The sequence below is a fragment of the Microcaecilia unicolor genome, chromosome 14, assembly GCF_901765095.1.
Source record: "Microcaecilia unicolor chromosome 14, aMicUni1.1, whole genome shotgun sequence".
Classification (NCBI taxonomy): Eukaryota; Metazoa; Chordata; class Amphibia; order Gymnophiona; family Siphonopidae; genus Microcaecilia; species Microcaecilia unicolor.
This window is the reverse complement of record NC_044044.1, coordinates 22,133,692-22,152,593: the sequence shown is the minus strand read 5'-3', so window position 1 is coordinate 22,152,593 and position 18,902 is coordinate 22,133,692. Positions and strand designations below refer to the sequence as shown.

Genomic DNA, 18,902 nt, shown 5'->3' with positions numbered 1-18,902 from the left:
TTTAGGAAGTTTTCCAAACATTATTTAAACCCCACTAAGCGAACTGTTTTTACTAACTTTAATTTACACGTTGATTGAAGAAATATTTTCTCAGATTCGTTTTAAATTTACTACTTTGTAGCTTCATTGTTTGCCCCCTAGTCCTAGTATTTTTGGAAAGAGTAAACAAGTGATTCATGTCTACCCATTCCACTCCACTCATTATTTAATAGACCTCTATCGTATCTCCCCTTAGCCGCCTTTCTCCAAGCTTAAGAACCCTAGCTGCTTTAGCCTTTCCTCATAGGGAAGTCATCCCATCTCCTTTATCATTTTCATCACCCTTCTCTGTACCTTTTCTAATTCCACTATATCTTTTTTGAGATGTGGTGACCAGACTTGAACACAATATTTGAGGTGCCGTCATACCATGGATCAATACAAAGGCAATATAATGTCCTCATGTTTGTTTTCCATTCCTTTCCTAATAATACCTAACATTCTATTTGCTTTCTTAGCTGCCGCCACACACTGACCAGAGGGTTTCAACCTATCATCAATGATGACACCTAGATCCTTTTCCTGATTGGTGACTCCTAATGTGGGACCTTCCATTATATAGCTATAGTTTGGGTTCCTTTTTCCCACATGCATCACTTTGCACTTGCTCACATTAAACATCATCTGCCATTTGGATGCCCAGTCTCCCAGTCTCGTAAGATCCTCTTGTAATGTTTCACAATTCTCTTGCGATTTAACAACTATGAACAACTTTGTGTCGTCAGCAAATTTAATTACCTCACTATTTACTCCCATCTGTAGATCATTTATAAATATTTTAAAAAGCAGACCTGTACCCACCGCCGATGGTAGGCTCCATGCATCCACTTTCTGTTTCTGCAATGTTACTCCTTAGAGTTCAGAGCCTCATCTCGTTCTACTGCTATTGCTATGGAGATATTCTGTAGTTGTAACATATCTGTGACATGTTTCTGGCTCTAAAAATTTTATCCTTTCAGACCCTGTCAATTCCATTTATTCCCACTCCTAGGGATCCTTTGAGAAAATGAATGTGTGTGTGTATGTGTGTGTGTGGAGGACGGGATACCCTTTACTTCTGCCAGGTCCGAGGTAAGCTAAGCCAACTTCATCCTCAATTCAGAGAGCTGGCCAAAGATTGAGCAAGACTGATGCCTCCAGAGGATCTCCCGAAAGACTTAAGCCCCACAGTTATAACACTACACAATTTCCATGATAATTGAGATTGTTCTTATTGATAAGGCATTTAAAATTTGTCTTTACCAACTGCCCCTTGTTACCCTTTTATAAATCTGTTTAACATTTGTTAGAACAGGCAGCCTATTGCTGTGGGTAACAGTGACTGTATGATGGTTGAAATGAGATTATATTTTGTCTGTCTATATGGTATTTACAGTTCGTTATTGTATAATGTTTTTGTTTTTATATGCTTTTATTATTATGTATGGTTGTTTGTACTCCACACAGAACAAGAGTGGGATATAAATTATAATAAATTAAACAAAAATGAAAATAAATGTCATAATGGAACTCAGGGGCCACTTTATTTACTTAACCTATAAGCTAAAGTAGGACTTGCTTCTGTTGCTTAGAGTCTATACACGAAAGTTTGAAACTTGGGGAGACACAACATTGGAAAAGCGAAGCACCTGAGATAGTGTGAATATATTGATACATTAATGCTTCTTGCTATAGCTTCCTTTTCACCCCCTCTAATATTCCAAGTCTAGACTCCACCCCCACCCCACCCCAGCTTAAATAGCTATTCAGGGAAAAGTAAAAACTAAATCAACCTCTAATCCTACAATGTTCTTCATTTTTAAAATTAAATCAAACAAAAATTGCTTAACACAATCCCCTTCAATCCAGGCAAATCCAGTCAGGAAAAGGATCAGGTCTGTTTCCTCAGTAGCACAGGTTAATAATAAAAACCCCAAATGCACCTTCCCCAAGTCCACTAATGAACTTCCAGAAGGTGAATCCTGCTGAAAATGTGACCTCAAGAGCTGGTGAAGGCTTTCCTTCCCCAAGTCCACTGGTCTTAACCATCAGCTCCAACTAATCTCTGTGGTTTATTTTGTCTCTCACAGAACAGATTAAAGTCACCACACAGGTCACTGTGGAGGTGATGAATGAAATATTCAATGATAACCTGAAGAATCCTTTTTCCAGAGATTATCACATTTTTTCATTGAGATTTCAGGAACAGGTAAGAGGAGAAAGGGGTAAAGGGTAAAACCACAGTGATTTACATATATTATATACAGGCTGTTTCCCTGTTTAACTGGAATATTGTCATGTTTTGGCCTCTTTTTAAATGGGCTCCAAGTACAGGATTTTAACTTTGAGGATGACTCTTTCTTGGCCTGTTGATGAGACTAAGAACTTGTACAATACACGGGTGGGGGAAGGGCCCTCTGGTCCTTTAGAGGATGCTATGATTTAATCACTATTGCCACAGCGAAGAGAGTTATACATGATACAAAACAGTCTAGGTTGCTGGATTGGTTTTGTTTGGAGAAATGAGCAGTGTTAGATTGTTTGTTGAACTCTTCTGCTATAATTCATGTGTAGGGTCTGAGTTGGTATCAAACTAGTAAGGCACCATCTTCAGTTTATAACTCAGAAACTACACAGGACAAAAGTTGTCAGGAATGGGGGTATTAACTCCTACCACCCAACCGTCTCTGGAGACAAAAGTAAATCTGTCATTGCTGTCAAAGACAAAAAGATAAATTTGCTAAAAGGAAAATAATGCACTGCTCTAGATCGCTACTGTAGGAGGGGACTGGGAAAGCTGGGCCTGATTATGGGGACCTGGTTGGGACAGAGACCCTTAAATGTTGTGATATGTCATATTTATAATGATAGAATGACTTCCGTAAACAAGTTTAACCTAAATCAGTTTACAATAAGGAAAAGAAGATTATGAGTAAGAAAGACATTCATGAGCTGCAGAGACAGTGAGCATTGGCATGCTGACCCACTTTGTCCCTGCTCTGCTCCTGTCCCTGGACCACAGAGTGGAACCAAGTATTAAGGGCTCTTCTGGAGCTGACATTGTCTGAAGACATCACAAGGCTTTCCTTCACTAATTGTGAGTCTGTTCTCTTCCAGATGAAGATGGTATATGAGACCACTCCTGGGTACCAAGGCGTGGAGATTATTTCATTGAGGTGAGAAGGTTATATTTGATATAACTGTACTACAAGATAGGGAAAGCAAATATTTTTGTGTGATTCTTCAGAGAACGCATCATGAGCCACTTGCTAACCTTCCCTCCTCAGCTCCCAACCTCTATCACCAACAGAACCTGCTGTAGAAAACCCTTATATCAGCTATACCAAATGCGTGGGCAGATAGGCAGTTTGAGAGATATCATAGCAAGTTCGTTTCTTGAGTGGAATATTTCTCTTCATTTCTCATGTGCCAACTCCTGCTTATCCTCCACTGCTAGAGTTAACCCAGCGGGTACCAGAGATGAGTGTGTGTTTTGCAGAGGAGGGGCTGGTCCCCATCACCACCCCATCCCCAGTTAAATTCATTTCCATCCCCATTGTATTGCTACTCCAGGCGCTGGCACCAGCCGGGCTCGGGGCAGGCCCAGACCACCACATCCCTTCACCTGGTCACTGCCGCCACTGCCCTCTTACCTTCCTGTTTCAGTGACTGCTGTTGTCCTCTCCTGTTCTTGTGTGTCGGGAGTCAAGACCTGGATGACTGCATTAATGCAATATCACATTAACACAACAGCACATAGCAGGAGCAGGAGAGACAGACCCAGAAGGAGGCAGGTATGAAGAAGGAGTCTTCCAACTGCATTGCTGCCAGTGGGAGGGGGGGGGGGTGCTTCCAGGTTCCCTGGAGTCCTGTAAAGCTTACCTATCCCTTACTATTCAAAATGTGATAGCGAAAAGCACCCCCCACTGGCAGGACTATAGGTAGAGGGAACAGTGCCTACTTGCCGGGGTAGTTATCTGGGCAATGGCACTAAATATCATCAGTGGCTGAATAGCTCTGAGATCTACCTTAGCTCCATAGCATTTGGAGAAATTGCCCCACCATGGCACTGACTGGAGAGTGCTACAGGGGTCACAGCAAATATTCAGCAGCACTCTCCAGTTAAATGGTGTTGAAAATCTGCTCTAGGGTTGGTAAGTGGGATTTACCTTGAGGTAGACACTGACCACTTTATTCTCTCTTCTTTTCAGCCAAGGCAGCATCATCGTGGACTACAAGGTCATCATCCAAATGGCATTATCGAACTATACCAATCGTGATTATTTAAGCGCTATTAATAATCATCTCAATCAAAGTATTCACCACAGAAACTGCACCAGCAACAGCACAGGTATGTCTGCCTTGACAGAAGTCCACTATGAGCTTTGGAGTTAACGAATGCCAGATCTCCCTCTGTAAAGAACCTGTGTTTGGGAGCATCACCTGGATGTTATCCTAAGTCACTAGTGACTCTATATAGCTCGGTGAAGACTCGGGTTCTGTCCTCTTCTATTCTGTCCATTTTGTACTCTGTTCCAGCATGTTTCAAATCTTCTTGGATATCTGGCAGGTTTATGAGCAGCTGTCAGTCACCCAGTTCTTGTTAAGTAATTCATCTTCTATTATATGCATGATATGCGTTACCTTTAATGTATTGCTCATTTCTAATGGAGCAGAAGAGTTGCCCAGTGGTTAGAGCAGTGGACTGATAATCAGGGAAGCCTGGATCAAATCCTACTGTTGCTTCTAGTGATCTTGGGCAAGTCCCTTAACCCTCCATTGCCTCAGGCACAAATTTAGAAATGCCTTGTGTGCCTCAATGTAACCCATTCAGCTACTACTTACTGAAAAAGTGGAGCTAAATCCAAATAGACTCAATAATTTAGTTTGAAAGTGAGTTCAGCTAGTGGAACATCAGCCTTCTGATTGGTCCTCTGGAATACATTCTGGCAACCATGAGAGACAAATTCCTTGTGCACATATATATGCTTTGGTGCAAGTGAATGGTTTCCAGATTTTTTCTGTTTAGTTTATTCTTAAGGTATTTGAGCAGACAGATGGAGCAGTGCACTGGTCTTGAGGAGCCTCTTCCACTGGATGAAGATAAATAATCCCCTCTTTGGTGCAAAAAGTCTTTAATGTTCCAAAGACTCTAGAAAATATGAATCCACTCCCAAGACATCATTTCGGAAACACAGCTGCTAGTTTCAATAGCATCTGTATATTCAGGGAAGAACCTACTCAATCCACATCCATAATGAAGGTGGTATATTTAGTGGCTTAGTGCACAGTCATGTAAGATGCTGTCCTCTGCCTTCTCCGCTCCAGTAAGCCCTCAGCACCATCTCTGCAAAACGTTTCATCCTTTACAGAGATCCTGTCACAATGCGAACAGTAGGGACAGATCAGACAAAAACCAAGAGGAAGGGAACTCCTATAACAAAATCCCTCCAAAAGTGTAATAAAGCGCTAATGTGTTTTTATTCTAGATATGTTGTGCTTCAACCAGGCTTTCACAAAAGTCAGCGATGGGATGATTCCGGACTCAGCAGGTAAGGCTAAGAACTTGTGTAGGCACATATGTGTTTGTGGTAATCTAGGGGAGATAAAAATCATTGCAAAGCTTCCAACACCTCTACTGATTGAGTACCAGCCCTTGAGATCCCTCCCCCCCACCTCAGTAAACCAGATTCTTTATAATCCTGAAGACCCAATCACACCAGTAACGTCCAGCATAGAAGCCAACTTTTCAGAAAGATCAAACGTGCTAAACTCATCAAAAATTACCCCTCCTCCACCTTAGACAAAGAGAAGATATTTGCTTGATGGAGGAAGGGAGTGCTCGAGCACCCACAGAGCTGGCATTTATGATCTCCAGTACCTGATCTAGCTCAGTTCTGACATGGCAGCAGGCATCTCCTTCTGCATTTGATGAGGTGGACTGAGTACGATGGGGGATGACGATATAGTTGGCAATAGTTGATTTTGCCTGAGTTCTGGTCTTTGCTCTCCCTTTTGGTAGAATTTTATTTTTGATTGTTATCCAGTCTTCATGATTTATGTGCTATATTTATTAAATGGCTCAGTAATTTTTATACCTTTGTAACCCTTTTGCTGTAAACTGCACTGTTGCCCCATGTGAAGGGTGTTATATCAAGAAACCGAATAAACAAACTTATGGCTGCAGTATCTTCTGAATGTTCCTTCACATACCTTAAATAGGATTCAAGTTGTGCCTTCTTGAGTAATGGCTTCCTCTTGTCCGATTGGTGGAATTCCTGACATATGGTCATCATATCTGCACTTTAACCAGTCTTAGCCATGGGAGCCTGCAGCTCTTCCACAGTTGCCATTCCATCTTATTCAGTTCTGGAATTGTTAAATAGGCAGAACCTTAGCCAACTGTACACATTTTTATTGAATTTTCCAAGATTATAAGTGGATTTTAACCATTTACATCCAAGACTCATTATATTCAAATTCTCCTCAACAAAATCTCGATCATTCCAACGTCAACCCTCCCACAACTATTTATAATTTTATTTACTGGGATTCATCAACCACCTCTATGAAGAGATTCACCCAAGGCGGTTTGCATGTACGTATGTGCATCTCTCTTTGCTGGTAAAACTATGTTCTAGTGGCTGTTTGAGTTTGGGTGGCTGTCAGGATCTCTTGTTTTGCTTTGATTGCTGTTGTTCTTTGCTGGCCCTCACAAACTTCTGTCCTGCACAATTGCCTAGGCTTATCTAACTGTTGGGCCAGCCCTGCATTCAAACCTGTACTGAACTTGTGACTCCCTTTTATTGTTAGCAGAGGAGGAAGGTAGAGTTAGTCTACAGTCTTGCTCTGGCCATATGCATTGGTAACACGGTTCTCTTTGTATTTGTTTAGAGACCTGTTCAGGTGCAGTTCCCAATGGATACAGTCAATATTACACCCTTATGAATGTGTCCGACGTCTTGACCTGTGTCTCCAACTGCAGCAACACTAGCAAGCATCATTACGACTGCCACCGAGGAGAGTGCTTTGTTGTATCCCAAGGACCAACGTGCTTGTAAGTCAAACAATGATGTGCTGCTATTGGTGATCAGAGGAAGCCTGAGGGGTATGCATATGAAGGCAGCACCTCATTTGTATAAGTAGTTCTATAATTAAGGTTCAATTTACTGTTTTCAAGTTTACCTCATTTATTGGTATTTATGTTTATTGTCGGTTATTTGACTATTGTGATGCTGTTAACAAAATTGTAAGTTTTATGTTAAACTGTATCTTGGGTGAATCTCTTCATAAAGGTGGTTAATAAATCTAAATAAATAAATAAGTCAGAAGGGGTTGAAAAGGGGGATCATGTACAAAAAATGCACTCAATGATACTGCCGGCCCTGATAGTCAGGGAGCTAACTTTATAAACCTTTTTCACATGTAAAAAACTGATTTATGCATGTGAAAGGCCTTTTAAAATTAGGTTACACCTCTGGAGCGCAAGTAGGAGGCTATTTGTACAGTAGGCATGCTCAGGGGTGGAGTTTGAATGGAGTATGGGCGGAGTCAATTTATACTCATATTTCCCAAACTGTGCGTGCTTTATATGCTTAAATATCTGTCTGAACCTTCAAAGTAGGCGTGGTTTCTGCAGAATTTGTGCTAGTATTGTATACAGACACAGAGGTGCTTATGGACCATACAGGTCTTTATTTGCCATTATCATCTACTACGATTGTGATTTGTGAGGGGAACCATTCCTATGAATGATAACATTAGTTCAAAAAGAACACATCAAAGATGACAAAAGTATATGGTCTTTAGATGATGTTTGAAAAGTCCAAATTTATTGTGTAGCTCATAAGAACATAAGAGTAGTCATACTGGGTCAGACCAGTGGTCCATCTAGCCCAGTATCCTGTTTTCCAAACAGTGACCAAGCCAGGTCACAAGTACCTAGCAGAATCTTAAAAGCAGAAAGATTCCAGAAACCCAAACCGAAGCACAATCCAGAACCTCAAACAGTAACAAGATTCCGGAATCATAATAAATAGCAAGATTCCGTGCAGAATGTCAAAGGGCAGCAACATTCTGGAACCCCTACGAACATAAGAGTAGCCATACTGGGTCAGACCAGTGGTCCATCTAGCCCAGTATCCTGTTTTCCAACCAGTGGCCAAGCCAGGTCACAAGTACCTGGCAGAATCTCAAAAGCAGCAAGATTCCAGAACCCCAAGCCGAAGCACAATCCAGAACCTCAAACAGTAACAAGATTCCGTGCAGAATGTCAAAGAGCAGCAACATTCTGGAACCCCTATGAACATAAGAGTAGCCATACTGGGTCAGACCAATGGTCCATCTAGTCCAGTATCTTGTTTTCCAATCAGTGGCCAAGCCAGGTCACAAGTACCTGGCAGAAACCCAAATCGTGGAAACACTCCATACTACAAATCCATACTACACCGCCGTGTCAAGTCTTTTGAGCTACATAATTGATCTGGACTCTTCGAGTCTTATGAGCTACACAATAAATATGGACTTCTCAAACATCGTCTAAAGACCATATACTTTTGTCATCTTCGCTGTGTTCTTTGTGATTTTGAGTGTGCGAAGACTGGTGTTCTATATTTACATTGATAACATTAGTTAACGCAGGCATCATTGTTTGCTTCATTCCCTCGATATTTCCCCCTCCCTCTTCCCTCAGCTGCGAGTACTCAGACCTTTACTGGTACACTGGAGATCGATGTCAGGTGGTGATTAACAAGAGGGGCGTGTACGGTGGAGTCGCAGTAGGTTTGGCTGTGCTGTTGATCATCATTATCACCCTCGCCATTTTCGTGTATAGATATAAGAACAAGATCCACAGTCACCAGTAAGTGATGGAATATCGATCTTGTGGTATCTTCTTTACAAGCTGCCTGATAATTTATAGAAATAAGTGATAATTAGTGCTGTATAATGAAGGGGTTGTTTTGATGGTATCTATTAAATTGTTGACATCGCCCTGCAATGGGAAGGATTTGAGCTCTTTGGACAGCTGCCAAGCTAACAGGCTAGTTCCGGTTTACAGTGCTAAAAGACAGTGTTACTTCTAGGCAATAAATTGTCAGGATTTACAGAGGGAACTTTCCCAAGCACTGATGGCCACATTTCCTTGTATGCCAGGACGCTTGGGCATGCCACAACATCAAAGAGTCATTGCTAACATTGAGATCCTCCTTATTGGCTGCAAAAGGCTTGAAGCAGTGCCATTCTTTATCTGCCTGTCTCCAACCATTAGCCATACTTTCACAAGTATATCTTCCATGCAATTTTTATGGCATCATGACAACTCCTAACTCATTGGACACGGTGTCGATGCATACGTTGAAACCCTCTTCTCAGTGTGCAGCAGTGGCTAAGAAAGGAACTAGAATGTTAGTAATTATTACGAAAGGAATGGAGAACAAAAATGAGAATGTTACATTGCTTTTATATCGCTCCATGGTGCAACTGCACCTTGAATATTGTGTACAATTCTGGTCACCGCATTTCAACAAAAGTATGGTGGAATTAGAAAAGGTACAGAAAAGGGTGAGAGAAATGATAAAGAGGATGGGCCAACCTCCCTATGAGGAAAGGCTAAAGAGACTAGGGCTCTTCAGCTTGGAAAAGAGATGGCTAAGGCAGAAGTCTAGCCAAGTTTTGATGTCAGGGGCAGCAGAACTTTTGAAAAATATGCACCAGTGCGAGGCTGAAGGGCTGAGCCTCATAGATGCCATTTTCTTCCAAAATCCATTTTGGGGGAGCAGCTATTCCTCATGCACCTCACCTAGTTATGCCTCTGGGGGAGAGATGATAGAGGTCTATAAAATCCTGAGTGGAGTGGAATGGGTAGACGTGAATCGCTTATTTACTTTTTCCAAAAATACAAGGGGGGCACACAATGAATCTACTAAATAGTACATTTTAAAAAATTGGAGAAAATAACATGTAATTCAACTCTGGAATTTGTTGATAAAGAATGTGGTAAAAGCAGTTAGCTTAGCAAGGGTTAAAAAAGGTTTGGATAATTTCCTAAAGGAAAACTCTTAAAATCATTCTGCTGATGTTTGTGTTTTTCAGGGTTGCGGACCTAGAGGAAAAGTGGTATCAGGAGGGGTGGGAATCAAATGTACCCCAAGGCTTCACAGTACGAAACCCACAAGCAGTCACCTCGGGAGGTAAGGCCTTCTCTACACCTTAGACCTTTGACTCTTGGCTACGCATCAAGCGACAGAAAAGCAAAATCTCCTGAGCACGAAAGACATTACCAGTATTCTAAATGTTTTATGGACATTGTAGCCAATGTATTGCTAATTATGGCATGAACCATTATCCAATGACCTCCAATGTGCAACAAAGCTGGTTAGTGTTCTAAGAAATATCAAGTGTGGAAAGCATCTAAGCACAGAAACTACCTCTGAATTAAGACGTATGAGGGAATTCAGTTGCAGTGTTCGGACTCGAGCAGTGGGTATAACAAGGACTCAGTCTCATGTTGGCCAGGACAACAAGAACGAACCCAAGGACACACCACAAGTTAGAGATGTGAGCTGCAAGTTGAATGGCAGGATAAAACTGATGTGTAGGTAGAGCTATGCATTCATGTAACAGACTTTCAGGTAGCATGTTATGACCAGATAACTGAAGAGAATTCATGAAGCTAGTATTTATATTACATCCCTGAACTGTTTGAGGCTTGTTCATGGGCTCATAAAAGTATTCAGAAAAAAATATTTCCTGTAAGACAGTCATAAAACCATTCCACTTTAATATCACCTGCCATAAGGACACGCTGAAATGAATGGTGAATGGGCCTATTGCCTCTTGTGGTTTGCATTAACTCTGTAGCTATGGCAACACATGCTGCAGCCATCTTGTTTTTGATGACAAGACACACAATGGAGACACTGGTTGCTTCATACATTTAACACTGCAGCTAGAGTGGTGTTGAGACAGGGTAGGAGAATAATGCTGGTCTCCTCCTGGAAAGGCTTAATTGATTACTAAAGCTAGTTATAAGTTAAAAAGTTTTTCATTAATCTTGTAGGTATTGAGGGGAAGGGACGCTGATTACCTGTGGAAGAAGTTGAGCTGGGGCGGGAGTGGATAATTAGTATGGATGGGCTGTTGTTTGAAACAAATATCGTTTTCCAGTAATAGTGCCCCCTCTTCTTAAAGAGTGTGCCCTGTGTGCAAAGAGGGACAGATTGTATAAATGACACACAAAAGGGGCACTGGAAAAGATCGATGCTAAGCGTGATTCTATAAAGGGTGCATGTCCTTTTTATTTATTTATTAGGATTTATTACCGCCTTTTTGAAGGAATTTACTCAAGGCAGTGTACAGTAAGAATAGATCAAACATGAGCAATAGGCAGTTACAGCAGTTAAAATATTCAAATAACAATACAAAGTATAGCATAGTATACTACTTATAAAGTCAACACAATACGAAATAGAACATTATAATTGATAGTAAAGGGTAAAACAAAGATGTAACATATAGGTGGGTAAGAAAGTAGGAAGAGTTAGAAAGTAAGGTGACTGATTAAAAGAAAGCTGCACACGAGGTCAGAGAGATGGTTAAACATTATCTCAGTCCTGTTGCCGTATGTGCAGAGAGAGAGAGAGAGTGTGTGTGTAAACCTGGTGTAAATGTTAGTGCCCTAGCTGTGCGTTCTGACCCATTACTCAGTAACAACGTGTGCAACTTTTTGGATCGTCCCTGACAAGCCCAAGCCCCTTCCATAGCCATGCCCCTTTTGAATTGCGCGCTATAGATTTTCGAAGTTACAATCATGCTTTGCAGTGTGGGAGGACTTCTGTAGATGGTGTGGTTGTTCAAGAGTTTATGGAGAGACGGATTTGGCTGGGAAATGTTTTTTTTAATAGTTTTTGGAGTTATTTATTCATTTATTTTTGAAGGTTGTTTTGAAGAGAGAAGGTGAGATGTTCTTTGTAGTTAGCTGCAGGGGCGTAGCCAGACTTCTGTGGGAGGGGGGTCCAGGGCCCGAGGTGAGGGGGCACATTTTAGCCCCCCACTCGGTGCCATTGCCGCCCCCCCCCCCCGCCGCCACCACCACCACCACCAAATTTGACACCCCCTCTGCTGATGACCCTCTCGACCCCCCTCCCGCTGCCAACCCTCTCTCACCGCCGCCTACCTTTGCTGGCGGGGGACCCCAACCCCCTCCAGCCGAGGTCCTCTTCTTCCCGCGCTTGGCTTAGTTCAGTTTCTGACGTCCTGCACGTACAACGTGCAGGACGTCAGAAACTGAACGAAGCCAAGTGCGAGAAGAGGACCTCAGCTGGCGGGGGTTGGGGTCCCCCGCCAGCAAAGGTAGACAGCAGGTTGATGGCGGGTTGGCGGCGGGAGGGGGGTCGAGAGGGTCGTCGTCAGGGGGGTCCAGGGCCAAATCTACAGGGCCCAGGCCCCCATGGCCCCACATACAGTAGCTACGCCCCTGGTTAGCTGTAGAATTTTTGGAAGAGATATGTTCTCATTTCTCTCCTGAATTGGAGGAGATTCGGGATACTTCTTATTGCTTTTGATTTTGAGTTCCACCATTTGGAACCCAGGTAGCTAAATCCTGCTGTGTAGATAGTTATGTAGATGGTGTTTTTGCAGTTGGGTAGATGTAGGAGTAGGTAGTTTCTGTTTTCTGGGCTGGCATTTCTTGAGGATAGTTCAATCACGTTAAGCATATATTCGGGTGCCATTATCAGTTCATTACTATGTTAAGTTATGTGCACAACTGACTGTATTTTGTAACTTGCATGAGCAACTTTGCATGCTAAGTGTAAAGATTGGCACACAAGTTTATGGAATTTGGGACTTTGTGTGTGGCCCCATTTCAGGCACCTAGTCTTAGGTGCTGAGTGTCCCGTTTGAAAACTGAGCCCTATGTACATGAGGCCAGTTAAAATCCGGGGAAGCGGTTATTACATTTTTAAATACATTTCTCTGTTGGGGATTTTGCAGGGTCAGAGAGTGGCGGATCCTCTTCCAGTAGAGAATACTTCAGGCCAGCCCTGGAAAAGGTGGACAGTTCTGCAAAGGTATGCAAAACATTTCTCAAAACAGAAATAAAAAACGTTTGCCATAAACTGTATGACTCCATTAGGTAAAAGACTTCCCTGCCCTTATCTGAGGTCATGTGGGGAGGACAGTTTCTTCCCTGGAGCAGTGACCTGAAGTTTGCAATTCTTAGATCTGGAGGAATGAGGTTTTTTTTCTCCCACCTTATTTTTGAGCTTGAGAAAAGTGGCTCAGATGTTTCACTAACCTACGATTCCTCAGTACCACTTGTTAGTAAATCCTGTGGTGATTTTTTTTTTTTTTGCATTGCTGTAGCATGGAACACTACGGGCTTCTGGTCACTACAATGCAAAGTTTATCAGGCCCGTGATCTTTTAAAGAAGTTGGTAATTTGGGAGCAATAGAACCCCTTTTCCTCGATCCCCCAGTCTTTTTTCAAATAGAAGCTCTTGGACCCAAACAAGGAGATGCTCTTGGGGGGGAGGAAGGCTGTTGTTTGAAAATGGGACTAGGAATCGGGTGGAGGGTGTGACTGAGGGGGATGTTAATTCATAAAGGCAAGGGGACAGGGGAGCAGGGTTTTTGTTTCTTTAACTTACTCCCTTTAGAAAGTTAACACCACTTCTGGAGCTGTAATTAACTTGCCATGAATAATGCAGTAGAATCATTTAACAATGAGCTGCTTTGCATTGACACTGGTCATTGGCATTTAATTTGCAGTCCATAAAGCTGTATTATTTGCAGGGTCAGAGAGCCCAATGTTTGTATCTGAGCCAGTGGAGAGTATAATGATTTACCCAAGGTCACAAGAAGCATCAGTGGGATTCCAAGTCTGGCTTCTGTTTCTCAGCCAACTGCTGTAACCACTAAGCTACTTCCCCAGTAGAGGGCGCTCTACAGTGGTGGAAATAAGTATTTGATCCCTTGCTGATTTTGTAAGTTTGCCCACTGACAAAGACATGAGCAGCCCATAATTGAAGGGTAGGTTATTGGTAACAGTGAGAGATAGCACATCACAAATTAAATCCGTAAAATCACATTGTGGAAAGTATATGAATTTATTTGCATTCTGCAGAGGGAAATAAGTATTTGATCCCCCACCAACCAGTAAGAGATCTGGCCCCTACAGACCAGGTAGATGCTCCAAATCAACTCGTTACCTGCATGACAGACAGCTGTCGGCAATGGTCACCTGTATGAAAGACACCTGTCCACAGACTCAGTGAATCAGTCAGACTCTAACCTCTACAAAATGGCCAAGAGCAAGGAGCTGTCTAAGGATGTCAGGGACAAGATCATACACCTGCACAAGGCTGGTATGGGCTACAAAACCATCAGTAAGACGCTGGGCGAGAAGGAGACAACTGTTGGTGCCATAGTAAGAAAATGGAAGAAGTACAAAATGACTGTCAATCGACAAAGATCTGGGGCTCCACGCAAAATCTCACCTCGTGGGGTATCCTTGATCATGAGGAAGGTTAGAAATCAGCCTACAACTACAAGGGGGGAACTTGTCAATGATCTCAAGGCAGCTGGGACCACTGTCACCACGAAAACCATTGGTAACACATTACGACATAACGGATTGCAATCCTGCAGTGCCCGCAAGGTCCCCCTGCTCCGGAAGGCACATGTGACGGCCCGTCTGAAGTTTGCCAGTGAACACCTGGATGATGCCGAGAGTGATTGGGAGAAGGTGCTGTGGTCAGATGAGACAAAAATTGAGCTCTTTGGCATGAACTCAACTCGCCGTGTTTTGAGGAAGAGAAATGCTGCCTATGACCCAAAGAACACCGTCCCCACTGTCAAGCATGGAGGTGGAAATGTTATGTTTTGGGGGTGTTTCTCTGCTAAGGGCACAGGACTACTTCACCGCATCAATGGGAGAATGGATGGGGCCATGTACCGTACAATTCTGAGTGACAACCTCCTTCCCTCCGCCAGGGCCTTAAAAATGGGTCGTGGCTGGGTCTTCCAGCACGACAATGACCCAAAACATACAGCCAAGGCAACAAAGGAGTGGCTCAGGAAGAAGCACATTAGGGTCATGGAGTGGCCTAGCCAGTCACCAGACCTTAATCCCATTGAAAACTTATGGAGGGAGCTGAAGCTGCGAGTTGCCAAGCGACAGCCCAGAACTCTTAATGATTTAGAGATGATCTGCAAAGAGGAGTGGACCAAAATTCCTCCTGACATGTGTGCAAACCTCATCATCAACTACAGAAGACGTCTGACCGCTGTGCTTGCCAACAAGGGTTTTGCCACCAAGTATTAGGTCTTGTTTGCCAGAGGGATTAAATACTTATTTCCCTCTGCAGAATGCAAATAAATTTATATACTTTCCACAATGTGATTTTCCGGATTTAATTTGTGATGTGCTATCTCTCACTGTTACCAATAACCTACCCTTCAATTATGGGCTGCTCATGTCTTTGTCAGTGGGCAAACTTACAAAATCAGCAAGGGATCAAATACTTATTTCCACCACTGTATATCCCAAGATGTCAGGACATGTAATCATCAGTTAGTTCATGGGGGGCAACCTTTATGCACAGAGGGCCACATGAATATCAGTACTATCTCTAATGGGCCACAATATTATTTAATGCCAAAACCAGAAAAGCACAGAGCTCTATAGACCTTCTGTTATAAATACATAGAGAAATACAAATTTAGCTAAAAACTATGCGCTCCTTTTACAAAGCTGTGCTAGAGAATCCGGCATGTCAAATGCGATGAAGCCCATAGGAATTGAACAAACTTCGTCACATTTGTTGTGCCAGAATTGCTAGTGCGGCTTTGTGAAAGAAGAACATAAAAACATAAGAACGTAAGTATTGCCATACTGGGACAGCCTGAAGGTCTATCAAGCCTAGCATCCTGTTTCCAACAGTGGCCAATCCAGGTTACAAATACCTGGCAGAAAAACAAAGAATAGCAACATTCCATGTAGAACCCCAAAGAGTGGTAAGATTCTAGAATTCTAAAGAATAACAAGATTCCATGCAGAATTTCAAAGTGTAGCAACATTCCATGTAGAATCCCAAAGAGTAGCAAGATTCCATTCAGAATCCCAAGTACATAAGTACATAAGTATTGCCATACTGGGACAGACCGAAGGTCCATCAAGCCCAGCATCCTGATTCTAACAGTGGCCAAGCCAGGTCACAAGTACCTGGCAGAAACCCAAAGAGTAGCAACATGCCATGTAGAACTGTAAACAATAGCAAGATTCTGGAATCCTAAAGAGTAACAAGATTCCATGTAGAACCCCAAAGAGTAGTAACGTTCCATTCAGAATCCCAAGTACATAAGTACAAACGTATTGCCAGACTGGGACAGACTGAAGGTCCATCAAGCCCACCATCCTATTTCCAACAGAGACCAATCCAGGTCACAAGTACCTGGCAAGATCCCAAAACATATATAATGCCACTCCACCATCCTTTTTTTCCTATCCCGTCCCTCCTGAATAGATTATAGCCAGGTATTACTGTTTTCCAGTCATGGTACAGACAACACGCCTTTGAGAGACTCTCTGGGTCTGGCTATTGTTCCAACACACATATTCTTTTTATGTTTCTTGTTTATAGCTTAAATTTGGAAGGTCCCAAGTGACAAATCCGTGAAGGCTGCAGAGGAGGATAAATCCAGCTCCTAAGTGATTCGTGCAGAGATTTTGCTGTGGCTGCTTGAAATTAATTGCCAGTGATGGTGGAAGGGAGCTGCTGGCTATGGATGCGTCTATGATGGAGTTTTCAGGTGTTGCCCAGGAGCCCCTCATGGATTAAGAGAGCAGAGGAAACCAGAACCCATGGGCTCGGCTATGGACTGACGGATGTCTCTAGTCCTCGATGGAGCATCTGGATGATGTCAGGGGACTGGCCCTGAAAGATCTCTCTAGCAATGACTCTCTGCAGAGGGAGGAGAGTGAAAAGGAAGAGACAGAAGAATAAAGCAGAAGAGCTAAAGAAGAAAAATATTAGTGCATGGACTTTCTGAACATGCTAAACGCTACAGTCTCACAGCTGGGCACTCTAACCAGCTTCACATATGATCTTTTTAAATGTATCAATAGCTCTTGAGACCCTCAGTGGCTCTGCAGCACTCATTCTGTAATGATTAATAGTATTCTCTTGTTTAATGGGCAATTTTGAAACGATTTTATATGGCTCAATACATAAAGACAAGCTTTGATAATTGCTCCTCGTTATAGTATTAAATATATGCAGAGTATAACAGTGTACATGCTTCTACCCACTTTGGAAAGGTTCAGGGCCAGAGACACAGACAGTGAAGCACCTGTGGAGGTTTTGCACCCTCAAAGAGTGTTGGTAGCAATGTATCTGCTTCCCCTTTCCCTCCCCATCCCCTGAATTTTCAAAGGGAACCTCCATGGGGAACTTCTCTTTGACAATTTACTCCGAGGACCGTAGGTACGAAGCTCGAGGTGATTTTGAAAATTACCCTTTTAAAGAGGTATGGTGCAGCTGAGTAATCCCTCATCGGCTGGGTTAGAGAAGAGGGATCTCTTTTTTGGCATTCCATGACTTTATGACTATGGATTTCTGGGCTCAATGGATCTGAACCAGAGCCCTAGAAACCCTGTGTCATTACAGTGGAATAAGAGCATAAGAAAAGCTATGAGGAGTCACATCAAGGCCCTTCGAGCCCAGCATTCTGCCTCTGAAAGTGGTCGCTCCATGCCAGTCACCCAACAGATCCCAGACAGCGGATCAGATTTCTCATAGCTCATTCCGGGATGAACAACGACTGTCCCAAGTCTACCTGTCTAAAAACCTTTTATGGACTTTTCCTCCAGGAACTTTCCAGTCTTCTTTTGAATTCTGCTGTGTTGGTGACTTTGACCAGGTTCTCCAGCATCCGATTCCACAGCTTAATTATGCGCTGCTTGAAAATTTTTTTTTTAACAATTTGTTTTCAATCTGCTCGTCAATAGTTTCAATGACTGTCTTCTTGTTTTTGTGTTGTTTGAAAGGTTTTATAAGCTTCTATCGTATCCCCTGTCACTCATATTTTCTTCCAAGCTGAACAGTCCTAACCTGTGTAGCCTTTCTTCAGAAGGGAGGAGTTAATTTTTAATCGCCTTTCTCTAAACCTTTTCTTATTACAATATATTGCTTTTTGATTAACCCAACATTGCAGCGGCATTGAAAGAAATGAACTGTAGAGTAAGACAGAGAATGGAAGAGATAGCAGATTGGGGAGGGGGGGGGGGGGAGAGAGTCTCCTCTTTTCTGATATGTAATAAGAGTGGGTCTCCCAGGGCCACAGAGAGGGGGGACGGGGGGGCCCAGTTCAGTCTCTCAGCGGCCCTGGGGTCGTCTCCTTGAACCCTCACCTCATGTAAACATAAGGGTCATTTCTGCCCACGCATGGTGCCTTTTAAGTTTAGGAGATCTTCTTTCCATCTCATGCAAGATCAGGGGTCTCTTACACTCTGTGTGAGGGTTCTACTGTTCCAGGCAACTTGAGTTTGAGGTTTACAAATTCTGTTCGCCCGTGCCTTGGCCATCTCACTCAGTCTGCAGGACAGGGCGGTGTCTGCCTGATTCCCCATCTTATCTAGGGTTGGGGGGGGGGGGGGTGGTTCAGCAATCCTGTACTCTCAACTTTTAGCCCTTCCCATTGCACTGTTTATCAAGGTAAGGTGACGCTGCTCTCCCTCCCTACAGAAGGCTCAGGGTGTAGGCACTCCTGTCCACTCCATACTGCGGGGCAGAGTGAAGTGTAGCTGCTGGAATTTTTGCTAATTATCTTATTGCTGTTTCTAGCAAGAGTTTAATCTAACAATTACAAAGGGGAAAATATTC

At 42.9% G+C, this 18,902-nt stretch overlaps 1 protein-coding gene across 1 annotated transcript in view; it reads left to right on the top strand.

Annotated features, from left to right (window-relative positions):
- The window catches only part of LOC115457015 (mucin-16-like), a 139,250-nt gene extending 120,975 nt beyond the window's left edge, over window positions 1–18,275 (top strand). Inside the window, 9 exon segments of the mRNA XM_030186440.1 lie at window positions 2,109–2,227; window positions 3,136–3,194; window positions 4,230–4,369; window positions 5,508–5,570; window positions 6,913–7,075; window positions 8,711–8,878; window positions 10,111–10,208; window positions 13,012–13,088; window positions 16,662–18,275. Of these exon segments, the coding sequence (XP_030042300.1) occupies window positions 2,109–2,227; window positions 3,136–3,194; window positions 4,230–4,369; window positions 5,508–5,570; window positions 6,913–7,075; window positions 8,711–8,878; window positions 10,111–10,208; window positions 13,012–13,088; window positions 16,662–16,697 (923 nt within the window). The 3' untranslated portion in view covers window positions 16,698–18,275.
- Window positions 18,276–18,902: the final 627 nt, after the last annotated feature.